A 16,585-nucleotide genomic window follows, 5' to 3' on the forward strand; every position below is an offset into this window, starting at 1 on the left:
AGAAACTTTGGAGAAAAGTTCCTTGAAATTGGTCTTGGCAATCATTTTTTGGATCTGACACCAAAAGTATTAGCAACAAAAGCAAAAATAAACAAGTGGGACTACATCAAACTAAAAGTGTCTTCATAGCAAAAGAAATAACAAAATGAAAAGGAAACCTACAGAATGAGAGAAAATATTTGTAAACAACATATCTAAGGGATTAATATCCAAAATATATAAGGAACTCATACAACCTAATTGCAGATAATAATAACAATCTGATTTTTAAATGGACAGAGGATCTGAATAAACGTTTTTCCAAATAAGATATACAAATAACCAACAGGTACATGAAAAGGTGCTGATCATCACTAATCATCAGAGAAAAGCAAATCAAAAGCACAGCGAGATATCACGTCATACCTGTTAGAATGGCTATTATCAAAAAGACAAGAGATAACAAATGTTGGCAAGGATGTGGAGAAAAGGAACTTTGTACACTGTTCACGGGAATTTAAATCAGTCCAACCATTATGGAAAGCCCTATGGAGGTTTCTTAAAAAATAAAAGTAGAACTACCACATTATCCAACAATTCTACTTCTGAGTATGTGCCCAAAGGAAATTAAATCACTATCAAAGAAATAACTGGGCCCCCATGGTGATAGCAGCATTATGTACAATAGCCTAAGATATGAAAAAAAACTAAGTGTCCATCAGCAGATGAATAGATAGAGAAGCTGTGGTATGTATATTTTGATGGAATATTTAGCTATAAAAAAGAAGGAAATCCTGCTATTTGCAACAACATAGAAAAACCTTGAGGGCATTATGCTAAGTGAAATATATCAGAGAGAAAGACACTGTATGATCTCACTTCATGTGGAATCTAAAAAAATCAAACTCACAGAAACACAGAGTAGACTGATAGTTGCCAGGAGCAGGGAGGGGGCGGAGTTGGGGGGTTGGGTGAAGGTGGTCAAAGGTACAAACTTCCAATTATAAGTTCTAGGGATGTAATGTACAGCATGGGGACTATAATTAACAATGCTGTATTATATATATGAAAGTTGCAAAGACAATAGATCTTACAATACACACAAAAATTGTAACTATGTGAGGTGATGGAGGTGTTAACTAATCTTATTGTGGTGATCATTTTGCAATACATACATATATCAAATCATCACATTATACACCTTAAACTTACACAATGTTATATCAATTATATCTCAAAAAGCTGGGGTGGCAGGGAGAAGTGGGCTTGAGGAGAAGAATAGAGAAAGCAACTGACCACAGCCTGGCTTCAGAGGCCATTTCAAATTCTTTTTAGCACTCTCTCTATATATCCGGGGCTGGGTGCTATGTGACACACTCCATCTGTTACAACTAAGTGATAAGAAGATGAGAAAGATAAACTAGAAGCAGATTCTGGCAATAACTGTTTTAAAGCCACTAAATTTGCCAATAGTAAGTAATAATAATTGGAAAGACAAATGACACAGCAAATAATGTTTATCCTGCATTTTGAGAAGCTGAGGATTAGATGTTGGGACATTGATTTACATTTTGCAAATCTTGTGTTTACACACTGTCATTATGAAGACTCTTAAACCTTTTGAGAGTATGATCTACCACACACAAAAAATGATGGTCTCCACTAACAAAGGGGAAAGAGGCACTGAAACAATCATTTGGATAAAACTTGCCAAAGACCCATTCTGTGTTGTACCCCTATGATTCTAGAGATACCAACCAACATTTCCTTACAAGTGAAATCAGATTAAAGAGCATTAAGGCAGCTCTTTTTAAGGGGAAATGAAACAAATGAAACAATGTGAGGAGTGTCTATTATTCATTCATCCAACATTTACTGAATGCAATTATGTACCAAGCATTATTATGCTAGTTAGGCAAAGTAAAAAATATTTGAAATTAATAAAACAGCTTCTGCCTTCTAGGAGCTAACAATCTAAAAAGAAAGGTTGACACGAATACTTGTAGATATTATGGAAGAGTGGAGAGTATGCCAGGAAGGAGGGTAAGAAGAATCTTAACACTTTGCTTTGGATATTGAAATGTAAGATAGGAGCAAATGGATTTATGATGGGCTACAGTTTTCCAGAATGCTAATCTGGTAAATCTAGAGACAGGAGATGTTGCAGGTCTTTCCATGGTTAAACATTACATATTATAGTCCTACTGTAGAGATTCACTACAAACATTAGCATATAAGCAGCTCTAAGAAGTCCACTACTAAAAACAAAAACACAAAACTATTCAACCTGCATTTCCCGTTTTAATTAATCATGGATCCCTTTTTATAACATAGCACCTATAAACAATCTTGGGATTGTTGTTGTATGACCCTCAATGGCACTAAGTAGCTGCCAGCACAGCAGAAAATGAACCCAAAGCAGGAGAATCCCTTTGTGCTTGGATTCTTCTACCTCGCTTTCATTAGTTGCATAACATTTCAATAGCCAGTTGACAAAAGTAAGCAAATAGATCTGTAATACAAGATCAAGCAAGAAGAGAAACACAAACCTACAATGACTCCTGAATTCTTATTTTGATCACAAATGTTGGTCTTCTGAAATGTTTAACTCTCCCCAGAGATAAAATTTAAGAGAGGTGTGGATGCTGGGGCAAGACAGGCCGTGGGTCTTGGCTCAATGGCCGTGCATGTAACTGTCAGTTACTGGACCACTCCTGTAGTGTGATGGAGAAAAGCTATTTAAATGAAACTCAAGAAATTGTAATAGCCAAGCCTATCTAACTGAAGACTCATTCGTACCATTTGGTCTTATTTTTCACATTGTGTCAAAGTGCCTGGACTCTAACACAACCACATTTCCTGTATCTTAGCTGGTAGAGAGTTTCATAGTGAACTTTGCTGACTTCACGGACACTGATTTGAAATGTTCAGATACCACACCACAGTAATGAGGTCACAGATAAGTAAAACCTCATGACCATCAGAGAACAATTATTTATCCACAAAATTCTAATTTGAGCACTGCATCTCATTGTTTGCTCAATGAGCTAGTGAAACTATGAATTAGAGAGAAGTTTCTTTTCTAAAAGATCCTACAGAAAAAGACCAACTACTAAAATCAGATCCTTCACTGGTTTTAGGATAAATGATACCAGATGAAAGTTTCCCTTGATTTTTCCCTTCCTATGGCCCTTGTCTGGTCCCCTTCAATGATGCTGGAAAATAACTGTTTCTTACAACAAATATAGCCAACTCACAATTTCCTGTGTACCTTATTGCTGCATATCCTATACTTGGCTGGTTTTATTCTCTCACGACATTCATTTGCATCTCCTTGTATGTGCATGAAAAATGCAAAACAATTTAATTAGTCTAAGATGAAACAAAGAAGCTCTCTCAAAATACATGTATATTGAAATGATTATTTTAAGACTCATGTCACAGATCCCTTTCCAGTGGCATGCTAGAGTTGACTAAAATACAAGGTGGTGTTTTTTTGTGGCGGGGTGGGGTGGAAATGGGTGCTGCACTGTCAGAAAACCTGCAAATGCCCAATTTCTGTTTCTTATCGAAGTGTGTGACCTCAGATCACTTAACAGCTCATTCTCAAATGAAAGGGTAGGTATAACTAGCTAAACTTTCTGCTAGTTCTAAAGATTCTTTTTTTTTTTTAAATAGTTCTAAAGATTCTTATTTTCCTTTGTTATTAGGTCATGTACCACATCACCGTGGCGAGTAGTTCAAAAATGATTAATGGTTAAATTACAAAAAGCTATCAATTCCTCTAACTTAATCATTCATATTCCCGTTTGCTAAGCTTCTTTGCAACTGTTAGCACACAACTATTATAGTTCTAACCTCTTACCATCTTTGCAGACTTGCCCCCAGGGGGGCAAATTAATTGCATGACTGAATGCAGTCATGCAGTATTAGACACATTTTTAGTACATTGAGTTATGCCTTTTAAGGTCCACAGTACAAACCTGTAACTGTCATTTAAAAGTGGCTCTTAAAATGCAGTCCAAGAAAGAATTCAAGGGACATCATCCCAGAAGCTGGCTGAAAAATGCAGATTCTTGGACTCCAGAATCCATTTTGACATGTACACTGGCAATTCTTACACCACCAAAGTTTAAAAACTACTGGCTGAAGGAAAATTTCGATATTAACTAGAAATTATTTTTGAAAACTACTGAAAAAACAGGGCACAGCTCTATTAATTTGGGGGGGATTATTTATTAAATTCACCAAATCTGAGGTTTTAAAAGTTACATAAAATATTGCAGCTTAAGAATTTTCCAAATATCTCCCTATCGTAAGCAGCATGAGACTGTAATTAAGTGCATTCTTTAAAAATACACTCAAATCCTTAAGCTAAATGCATTAAAAATGGAAATAAGCAATTCACATTTTTATTTCCTGGGATTAGGCCAAGATGGCTTTTATGTTTCTGAAGCAATCCACAAAGCCAAGATTGAGGTTTCAGAGGAAGGCACCAAGGCATCTGCAGCCGCAGGTATGTTCATAAAGGGGTCAGCAGCACTCAGTCACACTGCTTGCCCTTATCTGCCTTTGTCAGATTTATCCAGTTCAATCTTCACATTTCTAAACCTTCCCACTAAAAAACCCCAAGTCCAGATGTGGTATAGCATTTTTTAAAAAAGAAATGTTAACATAGAGCAAAGTTTGAGAACTGATGGGAGAAGAGAAATCCATTTTGAAAAGGATTTGTCCCACCATCCCCATAAACAAGGAATGGAGTCCTTCTGAAAATTACCTTTAGTAAGGAATTTATTCCATGAAGTATTTTGAAAATGGGACACAAGTTTGGCTAAATGACATCTTAATTTTCCCATTTGTACCCCCATCATAACACTAAACAATGAAATATCATTAGGATGCTTTTATTTCTTCAAAAATCAAGGGATATAACTGACTTCATATCCAAGTGACTTTCCTCAAATGAATAGAAAATGCAATGGGATTCTTCTATTCTCTCTCCTGCAGCTCTGTTGTTACTGAAAAGGTCTCGGATTCCTTTTTTTAAAGCAGATCGACCATTCTTCTTTTTGCTGAGAGAACCCGACACAGGTAGGACAGTATTTTTTTGATAGAATTCAGATAAATATGTATCAGCATCTCTCTAGCAACAAGTGTCCACTGTGGCCTAGAACAAGCATTCCTTCTAGCTAGTTTCTATGGCTTCAGAAGCTTCCCAGTTTCTTGTCGCGTATCCTGAGAAAGGGGAGTATTCCATAACTACAAAGGAAACTAATATCCTCCATGTAGTTTTTGACTTCTCCTTCAGCTCATTTTTAGTTGATGTGGATTTTTAAAAATTCAGGCTTCTACTTCTGGGGAGACTTAGAAAGATCATGAAAGTAAAATAAATGATACATCTTGATTTTCCCCCAGTTGTTGCCTTGCTTTCTCATCACTGTAAGACAAAAGATAGTTCCTTCAGGGCACCAGCATATCCAAGTAGTCTTCTGACTCAGCAACCCCCGTATTCTAGTGAATGCACCTGGATTTCTAGTTTTTCTCTTGATCTTTCTCACGCTTGCTGAAATGCCACAAAACTCAAGTGTTTGCCCTAGTACTTCTAAGACCCACTATACAATCTCATCAGAATCCAAAGATGGCATGGTACAGGCAAAGCCTGAGCACATCAGAAGGACAAGCAGAGGTCCTTTCAGCTTCAACAATGAACAAAGTACTCAAATTATTCCTCTCAATGTTCCCCCTCCCCCCGACAATTATTTATCAGCCTGGGAAGGAAAAGAGATTCTCAGTAAAGAGTTGTTGGCAAGTCGAAACAATGTGTTAAAAAGAAATAGGATGGAACAAGACTAACAAAATCAAGCAAAAGTGGATCTACTTTAACTAAACATCAGGCATTATTTTTATTTATGGAGAGAAAAAAAGTCAAAAGTTAGAATAATGAGAATTACGCATAGGTTTTACACAAATTGTTAAGGAAATACTGTCAACATCATTTTATCTGAGAATCATTTGCATACTGCTGTAACTTGTGCTAGAAATCAAAGGAACACTTTTGTGACAAAAAGGATGAAGATAATCATTCACTAGGAAATAATCTATTTTGGGATTATTTGGGGAGAAAAAGTCCATCAACAGAATATATCCTCCTAGGATTTCACCATGATCATTCCAACCCCATGTTTATTAGATGAAATTGTCACTTATCACTCAGAACAGGCAACAGAGAGCCCTCTCTTGGAAAGGATACATGTCAAAAAAATGAAAGATGAAAAAAACGACAGGTTCTACTTCCTCAAGAAACAGAGACAGGACTATAAACGTGAACAGAAAGGTCATTGTCAAAAGCTGATAGCCAATAAAAGATGATGACAGTTAAAAGAGAACGATTTCTCTTTTGGAATTCAACTGCATAAAAATGACATAAAACCTTTGAACTAGTAAAGGACACACCACTATTTCAATGATCGGAGTTTTCACAACTGCCTCAATAAACAATGAAAATAAAAGGCTAATCCAAAACCAGTTCCATAATCTGCCACACATCTAAATCTAGTCCTTGTGAGTTTACTCTTTCTGGCAGGTATTTGCCCACATGATTCAAGGTGGCTACTATTCTGGTGAGAGAGTGGTATCAAAGAGATAGAAATCAGTCTCAGCCTTCATTACACCAAATTGACAAATCTTACTGTTTAGGGCAAATAATGAATCCATTGACAAATGGGACACATATGGGAACATTAAGAAAAACGATCTTAATCTCAAGATTACACTGTTGGAGAATATCACTTGTCCAGCCTAAAGCCACCCAGTGATCTAAAGGACCTAAGAGGCATGATATTCCCCTGAAATATACTCCCTCCCTCCCCTTTGCTTACAAGAATTCTATAGTATTTTACTAATTTAACTAATATGCCCAGTTTCTTAAAATGTAAAAAAACCTGCAAGATGGGATATTAAGCTTGAGTTTCGATTGGTTTCAAACCTTGTGACTAGGTTTTGGATGAGGCAGACCATAGAGTATGATGGCAGAGAGATTAAGAAAGAGGAGACTGAACAAACTGTTTCTCTTCCCAACTCCTTCTAGGGTTCATCCCCAAAAATGTAATAAAGGTGAAGGGTTTAAAGGATCATTACCTCATCAGCAATCTGTAAAAGGGAAATAAGAACTTCCTGATAAGGAAAGCTGCTAAACATTGGAAAAGACTGAATCCCTTTCCTAAATATTTTTGTTAAGTATGAACTTTTATCTGAATGACTTGTAATCCCTTCTATTAACCACAGAATCAAAATATACATAAAGACAATTTAAGACCAGACAGTATATTCTGGATTTTGTGTAGCTCTTGAATTTAGCAGTGACTGCAGGTAATTACCTTAACAATTCCATCTATTAAATGATATCCTGCTTTAAAAGTATTTGTGGAGGTAAAAAAGGTTTAAAGAATTGCATATGAAAATACTATGTAACGTTACATTAAATGCCTCTTTTTCTCAACAGGATTTGTCTTCAGCATTGGGAGAGTTTCAAATCCCCTAGACTAAATTAAGAGATCTCGAGCATGTTCTCCACTTTCATCTATGCTTTTCTTCATAAAAAGTTACAATTGCATTCTGCTATACCCTTGAAATTTTAAAAAGCCTCTGCTAAAGTGTAAAAAGATAAGGGTATGTGATTTTCAAATATTATGAAACTAAAAGTCCATCAATTTTACTATAATTTTATAAATTTATTTTGCCCTCTCTTAATCTAAATGTATTTTAACCTTCCTTTCTACCCAAAAGCACTACAAGGCACAGCAGTGATCTATGAAAGGTGAGTGAGTGAGTCTGCTCATAGGGTCATGTCCTCAGTGAAGACACATGAGGTCATGTTGGACTGAGAGTGGACAGTGAACAGTGTTGGGTTTTTCCTTATCCTGGGTAATTCAGGGGGAATGCACAATGAGCAAAGTCATCTTAAATGTTTGCTTTCCATTTAGCCTCTAAACAAAATGGAGTTTATATGTGTAAGAATAGCAGAGGAGAACAAAGAGATCCCCTTTGAACCCCCAATTTGTTGTGGGACTTTTGTAAGCATGGCGTCAAGCTGCTAAAGACTAGACATTTCAGAGTATGTGATGACCCCCAAACTTACAACTCCCTAACTAACAGCCTCAACTTAGTGCCATCCACAAACCTAGTGAGAAAGGAAAAAAGTGTTGGGAGTAAAGAAACCAGTATGAAAGATTTTTGCTTTTAAACAGCTTTTAAGGTGCCTGCCTATTTGCCCCAGATACCGTCATTTCTATTATCTAGGCAGAAATGGGAATATGTTGGTGTGGCCAACAAAATCTAAGAACATAGAGTAAGAAGACAATGCAGGTTATGTAACAGGTAATTACAGTTAGCTTTAACAAATATGAACTTCAAGTGGTGTATTTTTCCAATGCTTAAAAAGCAAGGCCTTTAAAATTCCATTACCCTTAAGATGGTTTTAAATGATTTTAAATGTGATTATTTCCTAAACCACACAAGAGTAAAATAGAGCATTTATTGATGGAATAACAAAAGTGCTTTTCTTAAATATTCTTCAAAATACATTTGTACAACTTACAATAATATATCCAAAATAACTGTATATACAAAACATTACCTAGTTTTAATGTATGTGCTTTTTTCCCCAAAAATTACAAAGTAACTTCTTTTTTATTTTTTTTTGGCAAAGTTCAACCTTAACAGAGGTGACAATTTTAAAGGTTGGTTTAAGAAAATAGAACCTGAGGGAAATTGACACGCAAGAGTCAATGACAAGCAAGAGATCTGGAGGAATATTTTTAGTTTGTTAAATAAAAATGTGTTTTAGAGTGATATTTTTCACATTACAAAAATAAACCAAAATGAAGAAAAGGTCACTGTAAAATGATGGAAAAAGGATCTGTAGACTTGCTCTTAGTATTTCAAATAGCCAACAATGCATGTCAAAAAATGAATGCAAGATCACAACAGTCTTGTATTTACTTTGTATTTGGAGAAGATAGTGAAATAAGTGGCCACATTCTGTTTTCTTTTAATTGCTATTAATATGGTTGATCTGACTGGCTCTTCGATGAATTTCATCCAAGAAGTTCTCCAGTTGTTCTATTAGCATTCGTTTTTTAAACCTGTATAAAAAAAAATAAGTAATAGCACTCTCAATTTCTTTTTAATGGATATAGATCAGTATAATTTTGTTTCATTTTGTTTTTCAAAGACAGAAACTGCCTTGGGAAGATTTTTCAAAGGAAAATGAAAATGCAAAAACAACTTTATGATATATAAAATTCACTGGAAAATAAGCAAATTATTTTATCAATGCAAAATTACAGTTTGTTCCTAAAACAAAGAATCCAAGCCCAGGTACAACAGAAGCAAGTTATCTGTTCTACATCCAAAAAGAAAAACAAAAAACCCCTAACATTTACAATGGTTACAAATATTCCAACAAAATTTGGACTCCCAAAGCAATGACTCCAATAGCTTCTGATGCTTTTTAAAAGTTGAATGTTGAAAGGAATGTGAAAAAAGTATGAATATAATCCCCACAAAACAGAAGAAGAAATGAATAGTTGGATGGTAGCATTAAAAAACCCTTGAGTTCTACTATTATAATTTGAAAGCTAGCAAATCAAGGATAATTAGATATCTGTGATATAGGTTATAGCAAACATTTAAAGTTCAAGTAGTGACTTGAAATTTTTTTCACTAATACATAGAATAAAATTGCATTCATCTACATAAATACTCTTACTGCTGATGCTTTTTAGAATATCCAAAAATGCTTCCAATCTATACCCACTTCCCCTCTACTTGTAAATTCATATGAATAACCACCATAATATTACACATCTCTCTAAAAGGTGGCAGAAGTAGAGGGCAGGCACCAGGAATATAGCTAAATCCATGATGAAGTTTGAGTTGATAGAATGTTACATAAAGAAAAGAATCGGTTAAATACTCAAAATAAATAACATGAAAGGTTATGGCCTTATCTTGAACCTTCAAAGTGGCCTATGCTCTAGCCACTCCAAAAAAAAGGAAAAAAATTAACTGCTCTATCTAAAAATACCTTTATGCGTAGCATGGAAGAAACTGGGGGACTATTAGAGGGTTGGTATATTTAGAAGGTCAGATAACACTAAGTTTTCTTAGAATACTAAAGAAGTCTTAAAGGAAAAATAAATGTTTCTGTACTCCCTAAATTCATACAACTATGCTTTCCAGTTAATTGCACTTCATAGTTACCCTTCATAATCTTGATCCACATTCTTTGTATTAAAGTACATAATCCTGGGCTACTGAAGCAATCAGAATAAGGCCCATTTGTCCAACTCTGCTCCCCTTAATTACATGTTTTCCTACGTACAAATGAACTGCATCCAAATATTGTCTTTCAAGGTTATTTCTAATCAATGATTAATATTAACTATAGTCCAAATATACAAAGGAGAAAAATTAAAGGCTATTAAATATAAAGACCCCCAAAAAGCCACAGAGTAGGATAAATGAGAATTATGCAAGTATCTGTAATCTGTAGGGAGAAAAGGTCCATAATTGGTGAAGAATCTGTATGGCTGTTTTTTGAGTGAATTCTTTCAATAAACTAAAAAAAAAGAAGAACTTATACACACATGGGTGTGTCATATATATGCATGATACCATAAGTACAAAATAGAGATTATTAAAATACTGACTGTAATCTGGGGACTCATTTCATAATCATTTCAAAATGTGCAACAGATTATTTACCTTGATGCTTCTTTAATAACATTTTGCAAAAATATTAGTCTTGTTTGTAAACTGCCTTGCACATGCTTCAGTAACGTGAAGATTCTTTCATATTCTTAAAACAAGAGAAGCAAAAAGAAAAAATTAAGTGGCTTTTCTACACACTCTTATTCAATATTTTTCTACTGCAGTTTACTATATCAAGATATACTACAGAAACCAAGACATTCTTTGTAAAATCTTCACCACTAAGAATTTTATAATACATATATTTCATCATATATCAGCAAAGATAAAATAACTTATAAAACTGCATTCTTGGTAAAAGTTCCCATGAAGACATCAAACATAAAGCTTAGAAAAATAAGTGAAGAGCTTTCTGATAGTGCCACTGAAAAAGAAGCAAGGCGCCTCCATCCTTATAATTCAAATTCTAAACTACAGTTCCCATGGTAGGGAGGGGCAGATGGGGGAGGGGGTAGATGGGTACGAGTGCTATTTCAGTTTCAAGTTTTCACCTAAAACCCTGCCAAGGACTATAAGCCCCTAAATGGCAAGGGCTGTCTTACCCACTTCTGAACCACCGTGGGTCACTGTATCATCACAGCAGGTGATTTGTCAACATCTTTTGAATGAATGCCAATAATATTGACATTTTATCCCACAAAGTTCTTTAGTATTCACGTAACAGACAGCTTTTATAACTTCTGTTTTTTGGCCTAAACACATCCCTGGTCACTATCATAGTTTAAACCTTAAAGGCAGTGGTAGACACTATGCCAGGAACTTCACAGATATGAAGTCATCTAATATTCACTCCATCTTTTTGGATTTGCTGCTACATTCAATTGCAGTTGCTATGTAGAAAAATACTCAGGACTCCAGGTTCCTGTCATGGTAGGAACTATGTGCAATTTATCTATGTGTTCTTTAAGCTCTGCTCTCAGTCCCTCCTGCTTACCATAACTACACTATAATACTCTGGATGTAGTAGATACTTAGTATTTGTAGGCTGAATAAAGAACCAAATCTTATATAGCTCATACATTGTTCAGCACTGATCTAGAATCAGATCTATGTTTTTAGTTAATTTGACTCTTCTTTGAGCACACACAGAAGTCAAATACGAGGTGTGCCTCTAATCATACTTACTTCTTCCTGGCTTTCGGATCTCTTTCATTATTTGTGCTTTTAGTTCAGTGTTGACCTCTTCATGGCTTCTGCAATGCATCAATTTCTTTCCTTTGTTGAGTGAAGATGCTGGTATATTCTCTTCAGGACACTGTTCTTTATCTCTTGGTTCCTCATGATTTTCTAAAAATCCACCAACAGTGAGGTCATTAGTTCCTAAATGGTCATGACCAAGAGCCTCTGTATGATTGGTTGGTCGTTCCAGTAAATTGGCTGGAGAAGAAGGTGAAAATTCAGCATCCATAGCATTTGGTGTAATATCTGATGAAAGTTGGTCTGCAACGTGATTTTCAACCACATCATCTATTGTCGAATCATTAGTGGCTTCTGAAACTAAAAACAAAGATAAGAAAAAAAATGACGTGAGCCAGTTTCAAAGAACACAGTAAAAAAAAAAAAGCTACAAATAATATTACAGCAAATCACAACTAATCTCCTTGACAGATGCAAATTAACAAATAATATGATATGATCTTAAGCTTTGCCAAAGAGATGGTGGATTTCAGTGAAACATTTATAGTATTTACAAAATCTGTACAACTTTTGCCCTTGAGAATAAAGATTACTTGCAAGCAACTTTTAGTTCTCTGCTTTATTTTATGGCAATTTTACTGAACAAGTAGATTTCTAATACTTTAGGGAAATATATAGAGAGCCTTAGCTCATTCCAACCAACCTCTGCCTTATACACGTACTATCATTTAGAGGCAAAAGTAAACACAGGAAGTCCAAACTGCTCAATACTCTGCAGGGAACACACCGTCAAACTGGTCACTTTATAGCACACTCTTTTCTTATAACTACCCAGCCAGTCTTTGTTACTAGAGCAACACAGAACAGCCTGGTGCCCACAGCAGCTCATCAGATTACTAGACTTAAAAAAAAAAGCTTGCAAACTCTGGCCCCCCACAGAAAGCGGCTAAATTATAAGTTCCCAGACTGCTCACCAAACCTCCAGGACACCAGCTAAAGTCATCTCTACTTCCCTCATTTACTGTCCAAAAGGTAAACACATTCCCACAAAAATCCCTTAGACTTCTGACTCCCTCCCTAAATCCCCTTCCACGATTTGCAAATTTTCCTGAATATTCTCTACAACAACTCCTGCTTTAACTGAAACCCAGCTCTCTGGCCAAGAAACTGCTCCTCTTTTCAGACTTGAAGTGAAATTACATTCTCTCAAACACTCTCCACAGACTTAACATAAGGATGTGGAGTCACTGACTCCTTCACCTTCTAGTGCCACTTTAAGATACTTTCTCCATGCACTCCTGTAACACTCTTGCTCTTCTGAGGCTCAACTATGCCACTCTGCTCATTCTCTCTCTCCTTATCACTAGCTTTATTGATCTCCAAGGTACACCTCTGTGGTCACACCTGGTTCACAGATTTCCTTATACCCCCATGTCCCTTGGGCATTGCCCTAGTCATTACTACTCAAATACAAGCAGTATTAGCACCATCAGAGAGTTTGCTAGAAATGATGATCTTGAGCCCTCCTCCAAGCAATGAATTAGAATCTGCAGTTTAACTAGATCCTCTGGTGATTCAATTACACACTAAAGTTTGAGAAGTACTGTAGCATGTGACACTTCAATGTCTACGCAGATCACCTGCCAAGAACATGGCCTCTCAATTCTTTAATTTCTCATCTTGTTTGCCTCGCAAATCAAACACAAACCCATGGATAGAGGAGTATAAGCCTTATCTTTGCAGGACTCCCGCTGTTTTTCTTAACTCAGCCAGACTCTTATTCCAGCAACTCCTCCATTTTCTCCCTCCTATTCATCAGATCCTACCTTCTAGATGCCTCTTTTTTATCTATCCAACTTACATCCCATAATGTATTACTTTTTAACAGTGTCCTAAATTCTCTTTATATTGTCCTCCCATGATACCTGCCAGGCAAAACTCCAAATGTGATGACTCTCTATCTGCTTGCTCTAGACACCTGCATTTGGAATGATGAGCACTACTGGAGAAATATGATCCAGCTCTGCAGAGTTATCATCATCACCAGCCAAGTATTCCTGGATCTTAGCACTACCTAGCAATCTTATTACAACCTTCTCTCCCACAAAAGACCATTCTAACCTTCTCCACTCTCTTAACATCTCTGACTTTCCCAAATCTCTCCTTCCCTCTCGGTAGTGTATGTCGCCTACTTCACAGGGGAAAGAAAAGCAGAGCCGTGAAACAGGAACTTCTCTACTTCCCACTGTTAAACTTGTGCCCACATCCATTCTGCTTCAGTGGAAGCCGCACTCTTTCATCTAGGCTCTGGACCATTCCCTTCTGCCTTCCCAGTGATTTTGTGCTGATTATGCTTTCTCTTGTCTTCATTTTCAACCTCTATCTATTGGTTCCATCACACCAGCATTTAAACATGCTCAACTCTGTCATCTTAAAGACAAAGCAAAGTCACCATCTTTAACCCCATGACTTCTTCCAGCTATCATTCTCTTTTCCCATCTCCCCAAGGCAGCTAAACTTCTTTGTTTTTTACAATTATATATACATACACAAAAATTTTATTTTATTTATCTTATTACATTATGTTAGTCACCATACAGTACATCATTAGTTTTTGATGCAGTGTTCCATGATTCACTATTTGCGTATGACACCCAGTGCTCATTACAACTCGTGCCCTCCTTAATATCCATCACTAGGCTAACCCATCCCCCCACCCCCTCCCCTCTGAAACCCTCAGATTGTTTCCCGGAATCCAGAGTCTCTCATGGTTTGTCTCCCTCGCTGATTCCCCCCACCTTCAGTTTTACCCTTCCTTCCCCTAATGTCCTCCATGCTATTCCTTATGTTTCACATATAAGTGAAACCATATGATAACTGTCTTTCTCTGCTTGACTTATCTCACTTAGCATAATCCTCTCCAGTTCCATCCATGTCAATGCAAATGATGGGTATTCATCCTTTCTGATGGCTGAGTAATATTCCATTGTATATACGGACCACATCTTTATCTATTCATCTGTTGAAGGGCATCTCAGCTCCTTCCACAGTTTGGCTATTGTGGACATTGCTGCTATAAACATTGGGGTGCATATGGCCCTTCTTTTCACTACATCTGTATCTTTGGGGTAAATACCTAGTAGTGCAATTGCTGGGTCTTGGGTAGCTCTATTTTTAACTTTTTGAGGAACCTCCACACTGTTTTCCAAAGTGGCTGTACCAACTTGCATTCCCACCAACAATGTAAGAGGGTTCCCCTTTCTCCACATCCTCTCCCACATTTGTTGTTTCCTGCCTTGTTAATTTTTGCCATTCTAACTGGTGTAAGGTGGTATCTCAATGTGGTTTTGATTTGAATTTCCCTAATAGTTAATGATGTTGAACATTTTTTCATGTGTCTGTTAGCTATTTGTATGTCTTCTTTGGAGAAGTGTCTGTTCATGTCTTCTGCCCATTTTTTGACTGGGTTATTTGTGTTCTGGGTGTTGAGTTTGAGGAGTTCTTTATAGATCTTGGATACCAGCCCTTTATCTGTAATGTCATTTTTACAAATATCTTCTCCCATTCTGTGGGTTGCCTCTTAGTTTTGTTGACTGTTTCCTTTGCTGTGCAGAAGCTTTTTATCTTGAAGTCCCAAAAGCTCATTTTCGCTTTTGTTTCCCTTGCCTTTGGAGACATGTCATGTCCTGTCTCACATTGAGGTCTTTTATCCATTTAGAGTTTATCTTTGTGTATGGTGTAAGAGAATGGTTGAGTTTCATTCTTCTGTATATAGCTGTCCAATTTTCCCCACAGCTGAACTTCTTAAACTGGTTATTTACATTCATTGTCTCCATTTTCTCATCTCTCACTCCTCAACCCACTTCTTTATAGTGTTCTGTCCCCTTGACTCCACCAGAATTGGCTCTTGCTAAGGTAGCCAAAGACCAATAGAACTTTCCAATCCTATTGACCGATCTGTTTAAGTATGAGACTACCAACCACTCAATTCTCTTTCCCTTTAGCTCTCATGACGCCAAATTCTTCTCATTCTCCTATTTCTTGGATTCTTCTTTCTCAAGTCTCCTTTTTTGAACCTTGTTTCTCTCCTTAACTTTGGCACTTTCAAAGTTCTGTTCTAGGCTGCTGCTTCTCATTGTTTCCCTTGGTGTGATTTAATTCACTCCAATGGAGGTTAAGACTGCCTCCTACACCTCCCTCTTTTTCCCCCGTCTCTTCTTCGGCGGTCTAAACTAAAATACCCATCTTCTACCCCAGGATCTCCACGTGGCTATTTAATGGGCGCTTCTAAACTCACTCATTCTCTCTTCTTCCACTCCACCCTGTCACCCTTGTCTACCCAGCATCTCGCAACTCCTCTCTTGCCCTGGCTCCAATATCTAGTCCGTCATCACCATGTCTTTGCTGGTATTTCCAAGTATTTCTCAAATACATGTTCTCCAAACTCCACTGCCAGGTCATTAGCTCTTCCCTGGGTTTCCTAACTAGTTTCCGTGCATCCATAATAATTACTTAACAACATCAAATATCCTATCAATATCCACAATCTAATTAATCTTACACATTTTCTATTTGTAGGGAAAGTTCGATTTTATTTGTTTCAGGGTCCAAATCAGGCCCCGTACAATGTAATTGGTTTATATGTCTTTTAACTACCTTTTTAACCTATAAAATCTTTCTGTAACCTCTCTTTTTT

The 16,585-nt window shown here is 36.6% G+C and overlaps 2 protein-coding genes across 5 annotated transcripts in view; one reads left to right on the top strand and one right to left on the bottom strand.

Moving 5' to 3' along the window:
- The window catches only part of SERPINE3 (serpin family E member 3), a 31,589-nt gene extending 26,417 nt beyond the window's left edge, over positions 1-5,172 (top strand). The window contains 3 exon segments of the mRNA XM_045868539.2: positions 4,409-4,495; positions 4,987-5,081; positions 5,083-5,172. Coding sequence (XP_045724495.2) covers positions 4,409-4,495; positions 4,987-5,081; positions 5,083-5,172 — 272 coding nt within the window.
- Positions 1-16,585, bottom strand: part of INTS6 (integrator complex subunit 6) — a 127,099-nt gene that overhangs the window by 27,883 nt on the left and 82,631 nt on the right. For 3 of the 4 annotated variants that reach the window (XM_045869385.3, XM_064586139.1, XM_064586140.1), the window contains 3 exons: positions 11,878-12,249; positions 10,747-10,840; positions 5,858-9,122 (listed from right to left, as the gene is read on the bottom strand). In XM_045869385.3, the coding sequence (XP_045725341.1) occupies positions 9,029-9,122; positions 10,747-10,840; positions 11,878-12,249 (560 nt within the window). In that variant the 3' untranslated portion in view covers positions 5,858-9,028. Of the gene's footprint in view, positions 1-5,857; positions 9,123-10,746; positions 10,841-11,877; positions 12,250-16,585 lie in introns of those variants that run through there. The other variant, XR_006789702.3, reaches the window with a different exon arrangement.

Source organism: Mirounga angustirostris, unplaced genomic scaffold (genome assembly GCF_029215605.1).
Source record: "Mirounga angustirostris isolate CCGP_5_RB_7025 unplaced genomic scaffold, mMirAng1.0.hap1 SCAF_3, whole genome shotgun sequence".
Lineage (NCBI taxonomy): Eukaryota > Metazoa > Chordata > Mammalia > Carnivora > Phocidae > Mirounga > Mirounga angustirostris.